Source organism: Mustela nivalis, assembly GCF_964662115.1.
Source record: "Mustela nivalis genome assembly, chromosome: 7".
Taxonomy (NCBI): Eukaryota; Metazoa; Chordata; class Mammalia; order Carnivora; family Mustelidae; genus Mustela; species Mustela nivalis.
In genome coordinates, this window is record NC_139026.1 from 96,406,405 (window position 1) to 96,421,095 (window position 14,691).

The 14,691-nt window shown below is 53.4% G+C and overlaps 2 protein-coding genes across 2 annotated transcripts; one reads left to right on the forward strand and one right to left on the reverse strand.

Moving 5' to 3' along the window:
• Positions 1-1,941: 1,941 nt before the first annotated feature.
• On the forward strand, positions 1,942-7,084 carry MARCHF9 (membrane associated ring-CH-type finger 9). Its single transcript, XM_082741986.1, has 4 exons — positions 1,942-2,926; positions 3,950-4,105; positions 4,799-4,991; positions 5,254-7,084. Exons 1-4 carry the CDS (start codon positions 2,570-2,572, stop codon positions 5,586-5,588), a joined length of 1,041 nt encoding a protein of 346 aa, XP_082598112.1. The 5' UTR covers positions 1,942-2,569; the 3' UTR covers positions 5,589-7,084.
• Positions 7,085-8,957: 1,873 nt separating this feature from the next.
• On the reverse strand, positions 8,958-14,586 carry CYP27B1 (cytochrome P450 family 27 subfamily B member 1). The gene is made up of 9 exons (XM_082741992.1): positions 13,383-14,586; positions 12,557-12,747; positions 11,836-12,038; positions 11,557-11,757; positions 11,298-11,470; positions 10,919-11,091; positions 10,639-10,717; positions 10,158-10,355; positions 8,958-9,840 (listed from the first exon to the last, which is right to left on the reverse strand). The coding sequence occupies exons 1-9, from the start codon at positions 13,596-13,598 to the stop codon at positions 9,727-9,729; spliced, it is 1,548 nt and encodes a 515-aa protein (XP_082598118.1). The 5' UTR covers positions 13,599-14,586; the 3' UTR covers positions 8,958-9,726.
• Positions 14,587-14,691: the final 105 nt, after the last annotated feature.

The window sequence follows — 14,691 nt, forward strand, 5'->3', positions numbered from 1 at the left end:
AGTAATCCAACAGGAAGAGTGTCAAGGTAATGCCCTCCCCTCTTCTAACTTCCACCCCTTCCTGGTAGTGTTAAAATAACGCTTTCTGGCAGAGAAGGTATCAATGAGCAAGAGACCGGAATATTTAGCCTTTCAGGATCTTTCCAACACTAAGATGCTATGATATATGTGTATCTGTACATGTGTATATATGTGTATTTTACACATTATATGTAGATGGATAGATACGGGAGTGAGCTTGTGCAAGAAAGTTACTTCCACCACCACCTCAGACCCTAGCACTGCATGAGAACCATTTGTGCTCTTCTACAAACCCTGTCTGGGGTCGTTCTGCTTCTCTCTCTTCCCCATTGCAAGCTTTCTTAGCCCTTGCTCCTGCCCAGAACACAGACTTTTCTAAATAGCTTCTGTTCACAGACACCTAAGATAGACAACAGAGAGGTTTCTCTGACTTTCTTTGTGGTACTGGTTACTGGTTCCAGCTTCCTTTCTGATCTCCTAACCCTTTATGGGAAGAAAATAAAGAAAAAAGGGATCAGTATCTCATTTGCAAGAAATTGTCTAAAATCTAAAACCATTTTATAGCTATATTTGCCACTTTCCACCTTTTAAAAAAATATTTTATTTATTTGAGAGAGAGAGATCAATGGGGGTGGGGGGGGGCAGAGGGAGAACCGTAGTCCCTGGGAGCAGGGAGCCTGGCACAGGGCTCTATCCCAGGACTCTGGGATCGTGACCTTAACCAAAGGCAGACATTTTAATGACTGAGCTACCCAGGTTCCGCTGGCCACTTCTTCCACCTTAACTTCTATTCACCCTAACCATTTAGTGGAGGATATAACAGCTCAGGCTTGAGATGACTATAAACCACGCTCCAGGGCAACATGGAATACATGTCAGTACAGATTCCCCTTCTCTGCATTCTGATAGTTGTAGCTCTGGGCCTTTGCAGGCAAGTGCAGCTGGGACACTGGAAAGAAAAACCTCAAGGTCTAAACTGGCTAAGGGGCTTCTGACCTGAGGTGAATGTTTTATTGGCTCTTTTACTGGGACTGGTTGGTTTATAAACCTTGTGGCAGGTTTCCTACCCCTGCAAGGTCTACTTAGGCTTCACCTTTAGAATATTCTTTAGAATAAAAGTCATCCTCTATGTTGCCTTGAGTTCTAGCCCCCTTTGTGATTCATTCATCCATCCACCCAAAACATGTGAATACTTCATTAAAGCATCACTCTCCTTAATCACTCTTATTGAGGAGACTTAGTTTGGCAGTCTGTCCCTGGTTCCATACCCTCCCTTCTCCTGTTAATTACTCTTTTACTAATTAATTTTTTTCCAGTGCGTTTGACCCAAAGGGCTCCTCTGGAATCCCTTTTCCCTCAGCCTTGGAGAGGAAGGATATCAGTGTAAGGCAGAAATAATGTGATGAGGGGGAAAAACTGGTTCTCAGGGTCAAGACCTCCATAAAAGCAAAACCAAAGAGCTGCTTGTGTGTAGGTATGTGTGTGTGGTATTCACTTCAGTGTAGGGTGGTGGGGCAGGAGAGTACCAGGAAAGACACTCTCATCCCTTAAGCACTCGTTTCGCTTGCTCACTCACCTCCCTCACACATTACAATTTACACTCTTCTGTTTTCATACAATCCAACTACATCCCTTACACACTCATCTATTTTCCGCCGTCGGTCTTCTGTGTAAAAGCGTTTATTGCTTGAGTCCATCTCTTGCTCACCTTCCTCACCTCAGACACTTGCATAGCTCTTTCTTTGCATACTCCCATCTTGCACAAGCTTCTCCCTCCTTGATGCACCTGTCTTTGACCACTCACCTTCCATCCTCAGCCGCTCCCACCCCTCCCCCGACCCCCATTAACACACCTATTCTTTACCCGTATGCACACCCCCACTCCTTGGCCACTCCCCTCCCTCCACCCTCTCCCTGGCTCGCACACTCGCCCCCGCCTCTGGGGACACCTGCTCGTGCGGGGCAGGGCGGGGATGCGCAGCCGCGGCCACTTCTCCTCTCCCGCTCCCCGCCCCGCCCCTCCCTCCATCCCTCACCGGCTCCCCGGCTCCCGCCCCGCCCGCCCCGCCCGCCCGCCCGCCGCTCCGGGGGGGTCTCCGCCGCCGCCGCCGCCGCCGGAAGGAGCCGCCATTTGCCACCGCCGAGCGCACGGGCCGAGCCGAGTCGGAGCCGGGAACCGGAGCGGGACTGGAGCCAGCAGGACCGCGATGGGGGACGGCCCCGCCGCAGAAGGACTGGGGCGCGTAACCCCGGGGGCCCGGCCCGCTCCAGACCCGGACCCGTGGGGCGCGGCACCTTGAGCCCCCCTCCCCGCCCCCTGCCCCGACCATGGCTGCCCGCCCCGCCGCCCCCGGGCCACCAGCCCTCTCGGCCCCGCAAGCCCCGGAACCCTGGCTGTGGCAGCCGTGAACGGCGCTCTCAGGCCCCGAAGACCCCAGCCGGGCTCGGCTCTCCAGCGCGCGCCCCCTTCCCGGCCCTGTCTTCTCCCTTCCCCCGCCGCCCGAGAGCCCCCCTTGCACGCCGCCTCCCGCCCCCCGGCGCCCGGACGATGCTCAAGTCTCGGCTCCGCATGTTCCTGAACGAGCTGAAGCTGCTGGTGCTGACGGGCGGGGGGCGGCCCCGGGCCGAGCCGCAGCCCCGGGGGGGCGGGGGAGGCGGCTGCGGCTGGGCGCCCTTCGCCGGCTGCTCGACCCGGGACGGCGACGGCGACGAAGAGGAGTACTACGGGTCGGAGCCGCGGGCCCGGGGCCTGGCCGGCGACAAGGAGCCGCGGGTCGGACCCCCGCCGCCGCCCGCGCCGCCGCCGCCACCCCCGGGAGCGCTGGACGCCCTGTCCCTCAGCAGCAGCCTGGACAGCGGGCTCCGAACCCCCCAGTGCCGAATCTGCTTCCAGGGCCCGGAGCAGGTCAGGCCTAGGTACCGGGCCGGGCGGGGAGGGGTGGGGGCGCGCACCTGGGGCGCCCGGGCGGACCAGGAACAGGGGGCGGGGCCTGAGGAGGCTGGGCGGGACCCAGGACCCAGAGTGGGTACCGGGTGCGTCTGGGGTTGGGGGGTGTTGGCTGGAGAGTCGAGGAGCGCACATTTGGGGTGGAGGGGGTCGGGTTCCCAGGGAAAGGGTGGGGCTTTCTCCTGGAGGGCTCAAAATCCCTCTCACCCATCAACGGGGAGAGCCTTTTTGCCCAACTTCTCTCACCCCGGGGTCCCTGCAGGCTGAGGGGCCTATTCACTCTGAAGTGGGCAGAGTGCTTCTGTTCCCCCTTTGAAGGGAGGGGCCCTGCTGACGCCCTTGCCTTACTCAGTATTTCTCTCCATGGGGCACTTTTCTTCACTTCCCATTCCGTAACTTTCCATCTCATTCCAAAGAGTACTCTTTGTTTAAATGTTATGGACAAAGTTGTCCCGGGATAGTGCTGGGAGTGTACCTACCTAATGAAAAATATTCCTTGATTAAAGGAATCAAGGAATCCCACACCCGGAACCCCCCCCCCTTTTGATACTTGGAAACTGACGACAATAACCCATCCCAGTCTGCACCACATGTGTGAAATACTTTATTTACAGCGATGGGAAGGAGGAGAAAGGCATGGCTCAGAAGCTCTGACCCTCCTGTCCCTTCAGATCCTAAGGAGTAGCTTTCCATTTGGGAAGCCTTTAAGAGCACCCTCCCTAAATTTGAGGAGAGGAAGAGACCCAGTCACTCTCCCACCCCATTTCTTTTTATCCTTCGTCTGTTTGGTCAGGGAAGTTTACCTTGAGCTCTAAGTTGTTTCTTTTTTGCTGTGGTCTTAGCCTCTTGCCCTGTTTTGGGTGAAAGGTTTGAGGTTTTTTTAAACGTTGGAGAATGACTGACCTGGAGAGGTTTCCCTCTCAGAGTGGACAGGAGTGGGGTGGTGACAGCTGACGAGGACCCTCCTCACTCTTCCTCCAGGGGGAGCTCCTGAGCCCCTGCCGCTGCGACGGCTCAGTGCGCTGCACACACCAGCCCTGCCTCATCCGCTGGATCAGTGAGAGGGGCTCCTGGAGCTGTGAGCTCTGCTACTTCAAGTACCAGGTCCTGGCGATCAGCACCAAGAACCCACTGCAGGTAAGGTGCGAGGAGAGAACTTCCATACGGGGGCAAAGCCTTTGAGCAGTCAGAATCAGGGACTCTCCAGGGAGCCTATTTATCCGTTTCATCTTTCCTCAGTTACTCCTACCCACCCTTACCACAATCTCCTGTCTGCCTGTAAATCCTCCCTTCCTTCATTTATTCACATTTATTGAGTGCCACCTGTATTCCAGACACTGTTTTAGGCACTGAGACAGAAAAAAAAAAAAAAAAAAAAGCAGCAGCAGCAGCGGAATATGGTGATGATGATAGCAAACCTGTAGTGTTTTCTATGGTTTTCTTGGTGTATAGTATTATCTTCATAATAATCCTGTTAGTTATAAAATTATGCCATTTTAAAGATGAGGACAACGATGCTCAAAGAGATTTAAAAGCTTGCCCAAAGTTACGCAGTGAGTAAGTGATGGAGTTAGGATTTGGAATTCAGACCTAGATGGTCTGGGTTCAGAGCACTTGCCTGAACCTGCCTTTCTAAAATAAGATGGGAAATGGTCTCAAACAAAGGGAAAAGTGCTCCGTACTAGGTCTGATCAGGGCAGAGGAGACAGATTGCTAATCCTGCCTGAAGGGGTGTCAGGAGGGCTCTGCAGCATCTTCCTCTTTAGGGCCACTCATCACCTGGCCCTCCTTCTCTTTCTGTGACTTTTTGGAGCCCTTTCTCCCACACAGTGGCAGGCCATCTCCCTGACGGTCATCGAGAAGGTCCAGATTGCAGCCATAGTTCTGGGCTCTCTCTTCCTCGTTGCCAGCATCTCCTGGCTCATCTGGTCCTCACTCAGCCCTTCAGCCAAGTGGCAACGGCAGGATCTGCTCTTTCAGATCTGCTACGGCATGTATGGCTTCATGGATGTCGTCTGCATAGGTGAGGGCACCTCTCTCCCCCTTATCTGCTCAGTGTTTTCCTTCAACTCACATACTTGACTTTCCTTGCCCATTCTTTCAGCTTCACAGCCACATTTTCTACCATTGGGAGCCTTGAGGGCTATCTTGGTGCCCCTCCCTTCCCTGCTTCTTCAGGCCTTTTACAGACCCCATCTCCTTACTCTGGAGAAATACTTGCTTTAGTATCTCTAGCCTAGGTCTGGGCAGCAGGTGACCCTGGATTTCTTATCCCTTTTGCTCAGGCCTCATCGTCCATGAAGGCTCCTCTGTCTACCGCATCTTTAAGCGCTGGCAGGCAGTGAACCAGCAGTGGAAGGTCCTGAATTACGACAAGACCAAGGACATTGGAGGAGATGCAGGGGGAGGGACGGCAGGGAAGCCGGGCCCCAGGACCTCACGGACGGGCCCCCCCTCTGGGGCCACCAGCCGCCCCCCGGCTGCCCAGCGCATGCGGACGCTCTTGCCTCAGCGCTGTGGTTACACTATCCTGCACCTCCTTGGACAGCTACGGCCACCAGATGCCCGTTCCAGTTCCCATTCTGGCAGAGAGGTTGTTATGAGAGTCACCACAGTCTGAAACTGAACTCCAGGAGCAGGGATCTTGAGTCGATGCATTGGCCAGAGATGAGCTGTCATGGCTGCTGGAGGTACCTCCTGGACAAGGTGTTTAGGGCACAGTGCCCCCACCACTGAGGATCTCTGGGGGCAACCTCAAGCTGGAGACATTGTCTGGCCTGTGCTACCCACTGGGTAGAGACAACTGGATGACATTCCAGCCCCCACCGATAGCTCCTCACACTCATCTTGGGGCAGCCAGTTGGCAGGTGGGGAGAGCATCTTTTCTTCCCTAGAGAACCGTCCTTACCTCAGCTCCTAGGGCCTCCAGTCCCCAGCTCCACCATGGTGACTTGGTGAAGGGGGACCAATGCCAGAAGAAAGGGGTTTTAGACCCCTTATTCCCCACCCTATGGCCACAGGGCAGCTGGCAATAAGACTAGTATACATTGACCTCCCGTTCCCTGCATGAGGGCGGGGGGGGGGACCTCGCCCTGCTCCATCCCCCCATTGCATGGGGGGAGGGCATAAAGAATCATTTATATGCACGTGGAGACTCCTTTCTCATCTGGGGCTTTTCTGGAGGGTTGGGAGGTGTGGGGAGGTTTCTCTGCAGAGGTTGCAAATCCTAAATGCAGAAGTGGGTTCTGAGTTGGAGGTGTAACTCCCACTTGCTGGCGAATAATTCACAGTGGCTGCTAGGTGGCAGTGCTCAGAGGTGTCTAAGGGGTGGAACTGCCACCTGCAAGTTGTATGATTTAGGAAAAAAAAAAAATCTCTCCACCGTGGCTTTCCTGTCTACCTCATAGGGTTGGAATGAGGATAAATGAGGGACAGGTTGAAAGCCATTGCAAAGAAAATTAATGATGGCGTAAAAAGATTTCTAGACTAGTTGGTGGTCCATTTGTTTCAAATAGTAGCTGGTTAACAAATTCCAGAATGTGTTTTTCACCTGGAGTTTCACAGAGCCTTGGAAATTTGTGTTGACTGTCATAATACAAATGGAAATATGGGGGGAAATAGAAACTGCAAATATGAAGGATGGCGGTTATTTGCAAAAAAAGTAAGAGCTTCCACAACACCCTAAACACTGGGAGCTGGGGAAGGATGGAGCTATCCTTCTTGCTCTGGGGATCTTGTGGGTTCTATCAGTCCTTCCAAGATAATGTGTTCCACCCAGGGAAGTGGTGTGAAATGAATCTGGACTTATTTGGAGTGAGACAGAATGTCCCAATGTTATGGATCTCCAACCTTGGCTTAAGCTTCTTCTATGGCAGTTCAGGGTCACAGGTCTGACCGTGTGGTATTCACTGGAAGGTGTTGTGCCTGGAGGCAGCAGTGTAGAGGGCTGTTGTTATAGAGAAAGGGTTTGGGAAGGACTGGTTAAAATGTGGGTCAGCCTGAGACCTGCTTCCTTTCTCCTGAGGCCTTGGGGCTGTGTATTATATGAATTATGGTGTCTTTTAAGTGAACTATTCATCAGCAATTAAAATAATTACTTCATACATTGTTAAGTCAGATCCAGACGCCTTTCCTATTATTGGTCCTTTTCTCAGGAAGGTTCTGTTCTGCCTGCTCCCTGGGGATGTTTTGGGGGAAATGCTTCTCTACTAAAGGTCACACATCCTTGCCTTAGAAATGGTCTTCCCTGTCCTTCCCTAAAAGGGTCTTGGCTGCTGTCCATGGTGCTGGCACCAAGACTTAGCTGGGAATGTTCTCATTGAAACTAGACTCAGGTTTGAGTCACCTGGAAGTATTGAGGTATATCACTTCTAACCTCTGAGGAGATCAGAAAGAGGGGGCAGAGGCAACTGCCCCATTTTTTTTCCAGTGGGATATTATTTCTGTAGAGAGACAACCTTCCATATTCTCCACCTGGGAAGACAGAAGTGCCAGACTTTCCTGATTTGCTGTTCACAAAATAGCTGGTGGAGGTCAGAAAGGAGAGAGCAAATCAGAGTGACTACTAGTAATCTATCCTGGCAAATATGACTGGTAGGTATGCCACAGGTGGGGTTTCTTGTGCCAGGCCCAGACTGTCCCTCACGATGGCCCTCTATGGAAGCTTAGATGTACTGAAGAACACACAAATACAAACACACCTCCAATTCTACTCTGTGTCCTAAAACTGGGCCAAGCGAGATAGGATGTTTCCCTCCCTTCAGTACCATTGGAGGTCTTGCTTGGTATGGGGGTTGGGACCAGCAATCAGTATGGTCCCTTCTCCTTCCCTTTTTCCAACCTAAAGAGATTCTTGTCACGAAGGGATGATGGGAACTGCTATCCTCCTCAAGTAAATCAGTCATACTTGCCCGATGAGGAATGTGGGTGTACAGAATTCTCATCACTGATTCCAGGGGGAAAAAATGTGAGAGGAAATTGGGCTTATTCTCCCTCAAAGTTCAGATCTGCTAAAAGGGCACTCAGGTTCAACTTAAGCTTAGTCAAGGGGAGTGGGGGTGGACAGAGATATAGTAGAAGAGTCGAGAGGTGGGGCAGTGAAGGCACAAAAACCTTGGTCTCTGCATAAGGCCTCGGGTAAACTGTGCCCCTCTCTAGATCTTACAAAGGTAGATGCCCTCAGAAGGCCCAGTGGCAAACAGTGTCTGTAGTCAAGGAGCCCTGTCTAGGGCAGGGGGCCAAGCTGGTGGAGGAGGAAGTGTCTCCATCTCCATCCAGCTAATTGGAATGGAGAAGAGCAGGAGGCAGGGGGGCAAGTCCTGACATGGGGAGGGTAATCTAGGCTAGAGAGGGGCAGCAGGGAGTGTGCTGAGAGATTTATTTGTATGGAAGATGAGTTAATCTGTATACATTGCAAGGGGAGAACTGTGCCCAGCCTCTGGGGGGGCCAGAGAATGCTGACTCAGGGAAACAGAGGATCCTTCTGCCCTACCTGCTTCTGCCTCAGGGCCCCAGGGCTTCTGGATGCCTCCACACTTAGCTTTCATCCTGTCTGTCTAACTTCACTTCTGTGCATGTATCCCTGTCTTTCTCTGAAGAAAATTACCTCAGAGCAACTTTTCCAGAGAGGGCAGATACTCTTTGGTCCTAGCAGTCCAGGTTCCAGAAGTACTTCCAACAGAGTCAGTTGCCTCTGGCCATCTTTGCAAATCCCTAGCTCCCCAACCCATTTCTACAAGCTAACCCTGGCATTACTTTTCACCACCACCCCCTTAATCTCTTACAGGGAGCCAAACTCTGGCTCTTCCCAGTACAGACAGAAACGTATTGGGTTTGTGAGGCAAACCACTCTCCCAGGTATCTAGACCTCCCATTGTTATGGAGGTCACTGCCAGGACAAGAGAAATCAAAGCAGCGGATTTGGGTGAGGGTCTTGCCTCCCGGACTTGTAGGAAGTAGAAATGGGAGAGAAGTAAGTCAAAACCAAGGATGGAGCATTTGATTCTTTTATTTCAAAACTGTGAATATTAAAAAATACCAATATATAAAAGGAAGGCTTAGAGGCCCAAAGGTGTCTCTGCCCAGGAACTAAGTGGTGGGACAAGCCAACCTCTAATGGTGACCAGAGAGTCAAGGAGAGTTTTAAAGCATCATAAAGCAGGTGAGGGCTGACTCACCTTGCTAGAGAGAAGATGGAGAAAAAGGAGAGTAGACAGTTCCTGGTAAGCTGCTTATCCCTTCTGCCACATGGTCCAGATTCAGTCTAAGAGCCTGTATGGCACCACCCACTCAGGGGATATAAAGATGGAATAAGGTCTCATTCTTCCTCTCAAAGAGCTCACACACAAGAAGAAAGACCAACCAGGTACAGACCAGATGCATAACTGAGTTCATGTCGTGGTAAGTGCTTACCCAGCAGCTCCTGAACACTGTGGAAGCCCAAAAAGGCAGTGGTGGAATCCCTCCTCAGGCCACCCAACACTATGAGTTCAGATCTGAGCTGGCCCTTGAAGGATGCGTATGATTGAGACCAGGAGAAAAGCTGAGTAGGCAAAGGGACTCTGGTTTTCTCAGGACCCGAAGGGTCAGGTCAAAGCATATTTCACACCTTGGTCAGGGCTGCCTCAAGCAGTTTGCTAGGGTCCTTCCAACCAGTCTAGTCAAATAGGTCTCAGGGGGAATCCATATCTCTTGGTCTTGTGGCTAATAAATCCCTACAATGAGAGAAAGGTTGATGGTGATAGCCTCCTTCCACAGGACTATCTGTCTACAAACTGTAGGTTGATGCTCCTCTCGGGTACCAGGACAGTCCGGGTCATGGGTCGGATTGGGGCAGCACCTGGCTCAGGCTTTACCTCAAAGTGGGTCAAGATCTGGAAAGAGAAGAAAAAGGCTCTCACTTTGGGAGGGGTCTATAATGGTGGGTTTGATTGCTAAAGGGTATTATTAGTGTTAGGTTGGTCAAATTTGAAATGACACCCGTGGTCAGTAGGGAATTTCTTAAGGGATTATGGCAGGGCAAAAAAATAGTCCAAATATCCTTGCTCACTCTAGACTTAAAACAGGATTGCTAAATTTCAGAGGATTAGGTTTACCAATTCATACATTTTGCTATGCTTGTCAGAAGACCTCATAGCTTTAGAGGGTCAGAGTCTCTCATGTCTGGGGAAGGTATGTCCAGATCACTCACCTGAGCCAAAGCCATCTGCAGCTCCAGCTCTGCCAGGCGTCTCCCCATGCAGCTGCGCTTGCCGAAACCAAAGGGAAGAGAGGCAAATGGGTGGGGGCCTGGACCTTCCCCCAGCCATCGAGCTGGACGAAAAGAATTTGGTTCTGGAAACTGGGTAGGGTCCCTTGAAGTGGCATAATGACACAATGTGACCAGCGTCTGAAGGGGAAGGAACATAAACTTGTCAGTTTGGGCCCACGGAAGCAGGGAGGGACATAGAAAAAGGATATATGGATTGGAGAAAAGGCAGGCGCTGGTTGGTGATGGGGTAAGTTTTCTGGGGCTAATTTTGGAATGATTGCTCCACTGCCCCATTACATTCCAGAGAGAGGCATTCAGGCCAAAGGGAAGGTGAAGGGCTTATATGGAGTGTTTGAAAACAAGATGGGGCCTAAGATTGTGAGGGATGGCTTAACAAAAGGGGCCCATCGGCTCTACTCACGTTTTTGGGGATAATATAGTCACCCACGCGAATGTCTTTGTCTGGGACACGGGAATTTCCAGGTACCACAGGATACAATCTGGATTGCAGAACAAGAGGGAAATAGCAAGGTGAGGCTGGGGGCTGTAGCCTTCCTCTTGACCCCAAGCCCTTGACATCCAAAGCCATTCTTGGTCAGGAGTATGCATTTTCCTTGCACTTCCTCCCCACTCCCATTCAGCATCTCCTTCCCCGGCCCTTCCCAACATTTTCCTTAGCTTCTCCTCTCCTGTCCCCTCACCTTAGCACTTCCTTGACTACTGCCTTCATCAGGGGCAGCTGGGATAGAGCAGTAGCAGAGGGGTGGGAATTGGAGCCAGGGCCCAGGGCCGCTGTGATCTCAGAGTGGAGAGCTGTCTGGACTTCAGGGTGTCGGGAGAGTTCATACAGAGCCCAGGAGAGTGTGTTGGATACCTGGGGGGAAAGCTGAGAGTCTCAGAGGTTTTGAGAGTGGACAGCCAGTAAAGGGGGCAGAATATGAGGCCGTCTGGAGTTCAGGAAATGTTAAGCCAAGCTGGACAAAAGGGTCACATTGGATCCCCTGCAGCGGCAAAGTGGCCCCTGAAACTGGAGAGGCTAAGCTCTGGAAGTGGGGCTCCCAACATGGAGAAGAAACTCACTGTGTCCACTCCAGCCAGTAGCAGCTCCGTCACATTGCCCAGGATGGACGGAGCAGGCAACTTTTCCCGGAACAGGAAGTAGGTCAGGTGTGTCCCAGATCCCAAGTCCTCCTCGGGCTTTTCCTTGCTCCTCAAGGCTACCTCAGCCTCCCGCCTCTCCACGTGCTGCTGGGCTGTGTGGGGGAGAAGGTACAGGGATGCCTCACCAACCATAAACAGCTTTATGTTGCCCTATCCCCACTTCATTTCCGGGCCTTACCAAATGCAAACATCTGGTCCCAGTCTCGGCAGAGGCGGTCCCAGGGTCCGGGCACGAGGCGGTGAAGCCAGCTGGGCATCGCCATGGTCAGTAGCGTGGACACAAACACCGATCCCACCGCGCGGATGAAGGTCTCTGTGTCGGGAGGCACTTCGGCCTCCAGGCAGCCCAGGCGGGAACCCAGGAGCACCGCCGCTATGCCTGGGCGGGAGGGGGCGCTGTCAGGGCACCCGGAGACCAGGCGGGAGCCTCCCACGCTTGCCCCGTCTTGGGACTCACCTTCTAGTCCAAATTTGTAAAACTCTCCAGCCACGTCCCGAACCAGGGTGGGCGGCCCAGCACCGCGTCCCCGTTGGTGCCGCAGTCGCCGCACAAGGTCATGGACCACGTCGTCCAGGGTCCCGGCATATCGGGAGGCCGCCTGAGGCCGGAGGAGCAGCGGGGCCAGGAGGCTACGGAGCTTCTGCCATTCTTCGCCTTCCCTGCGGGTGTGCAGAGAGGGGGCGCATCAGGGCGGATGGGGGTATGTGGAGGCGGCCGACCGGGCTGGCTGTGGTGAAGATGGAGCGTATTCGGCTGGGGTGGCCAGGAAAAGGATTGCAGCTGCTCCCTTGGGGTACAAAACCCTGCTCCTGCCTGCGCCTGCTTTCCGTCCCCCTTCCTCGTTACTCATTTCCTGGCTGGGGGGCAGGGAGGGCTGCGTTCCTGGGTAACTTGAGTCACGGAATCTTACATTCCATCTAGGTCCGGGTACCTTCGCCCCTTCAACAGATTTCCAGGATTCCCGACTCCACAAAGACAAGGAGATGGGTGGGGGACCAAGGCGGGGTTGTACCTGAGCCTGAGGGATACAGGCTAGGGTGGGAAGCACAGTGTGCTAGACGGTTGTGGGGGAGAGGCCAGTCTCCTTCCACACCCCGAGACAGACTGTTCCCAGACCAGCTACAGGAGAGGGACGCAGCAGCCGGGCGTTAGGGCTTTGGGGCAAGGGAAGACTCACGCGGTGAGCAGTCCACAACCCCGCTGCTGGCGGCGACGGTGCTCTGCCCAGGGTGAGAAGCTGCAGCGCTCCGGCCGGGGCCCCTCCTGTCGCAAGAGCTGCTCGACGAGCGCGGGGGCTGCCACGTACACAGTGCGCACCGTCCCGAAGCTGGCCAACCACACCGGCCCAAAGCGCGAAACGCCCTGCACCTGGGAGAACCGGCATGGAGGACACTGGAGACCCCAGCCGGGGCCCTCCAGCTTGGTCCCTGTCAACGTCAAGGGTGTTGGCTGGGTTTTGCAAGAGGGAGCTTGTTTCTTCACCGACTCCCAGCTAGAATATAGCCGCGATGCTGCAAACCCTTCCTCCTTTTCTTTCCCCCACTTCCCATCCCTAGAAGTTTGGGTGCGATGGGCAAAACGGAGGGACTCTGCACAAAGCAGATATTCAGGACTTCTCTTAGGTCACCCGGGCTGAGCCGAGGTGAAGGCTCCTCACGTGGACTATCTCAGAACAAACTCCTAGTAACTGAAGAGGAGCGCCTGTAGCTTTAAGTCCGACGCTCGGGGAAGGTACTGTGCATTTCCACCTCCCCGGCACTTGTTCTAGACCTACCTGGCCTCCACTTCAGTTCCGTGAGAAGGCGCTTTTTGAGCGCACTCTTCTGCTGGGTGTGGGGATGGACCCCGCACAGGTCCAACCACCACCCGCAGTTCCAACTTCTCTAATTCATGGGTATCTGTTGTCACTGGCCCTCCTCCTACTTTGCGTACTAGTCCGTCTTTTCTGGTGTTGTCAAAGCCCGTTTCCCCAGCATTCCATTCCCATGAACGTCCACCTCTACCTGCAGCTCGTGTAGGCGTGACAGACCCCCCTTGCAGAAGAGTTCAGCAAGGAAGACTGGCATGGAGGGGCCTGGAATGTCCGCCAAGCTCCGGGGCGCTGAGTCGGAGCCTCTGGAACCCAGTGAGGTGCCCAGCTTGGGAGCACAGTGGATGCGCTGGAACACTCTGGAGGCCAGCTTGAGGGTCTGGGTCATGGTCTGGTTCAGGGAACCCATGAAGGAGAGGACTTCTCCCAGGCATCTTGCTTGCTTTCCTGAGCCCCTATTTAAATCTTTGGGTGAGAGAGTGGCAACGCCCCCTCTTCAAGCTCCTCAGCCAATCCCCTCCTAAGTGGTTGAGCTGAAGATTAGCACCCAGGCACAGTAGGCGGGGCTGGGGTTACCTTGCAGCTCTCTTGGGTCTCTTGTTCCTAATGACCCTCTTGGGAAGGGAGGTCTGCCTTGGTTCCCCCTTTCTGGGCTGGTGCCCTGGTCCAGTTGCCTAAAGATATCTTCCTGGTAAAGGCTCTTTGGTGAGGTTTAGGATATTGAGGTACAGAGTCAGTCTCTAGTATTCTTACTTCCCCAGGGAGCCAGGCCCTCTTGGGACCATTGTCAGGAATTCCCCATCCTTCAGCCTTCGGGAAGGGAAGAGGCACAGCTGTAGCCGTCTCCATATTCTTGGTATATGGGGCTGTGCCCTCTCCATAGCTAGGCAGAACTTGCTGGCACTCCCACAGCTTTCCCACCTCCTGTACCTGACACTGGGCAGATGGTGGGTAGGTTAATGGGTTAAAATGGCTCCAGGAGCCTTCATCTCTGCTCCTTGAGAAGGGGTTAGTCTTTTAGGTCAACAAACCCTGTCTTTCTAGCCATGGGAACCTAGGGCTTCAGGAGCAGAAACAAAGGAATCTTTCACAAATTAGAAAAGTTGAGAGATTTCTCTGGGCTTCTAGATAGAAGAAGGGCTATGTGAGTGCTCTGAATCTCCAGCTGACTCAGTCGTCTTTGAGAGGAGGGGGGATTTCTAGTCAGCAGTCCATTTTTGCTTTTAGCCTCAGAATCCTGCACAGTTTAGTTCTCTGCTCCTTACTCCTCCACCCTGCTGCCACTGGGATCTGTGCCAGTCCGTTAGCTCTGAAATTCTGGAATCGAAGGTCAACATGAAAAAGGAGAGGGTCTCCGCCACCCCGACCCACCAGGACTCTCCAGAGACAGCAACAATAAAGACAGCAGATTCCTCAGGTCAAGTTTCAGGCAGGGAGAGGATTGGGGGTTGGGGATGGGAGAAGGCACGTGATACATGCTCTAGCCTTTCCCAAGAAATAGC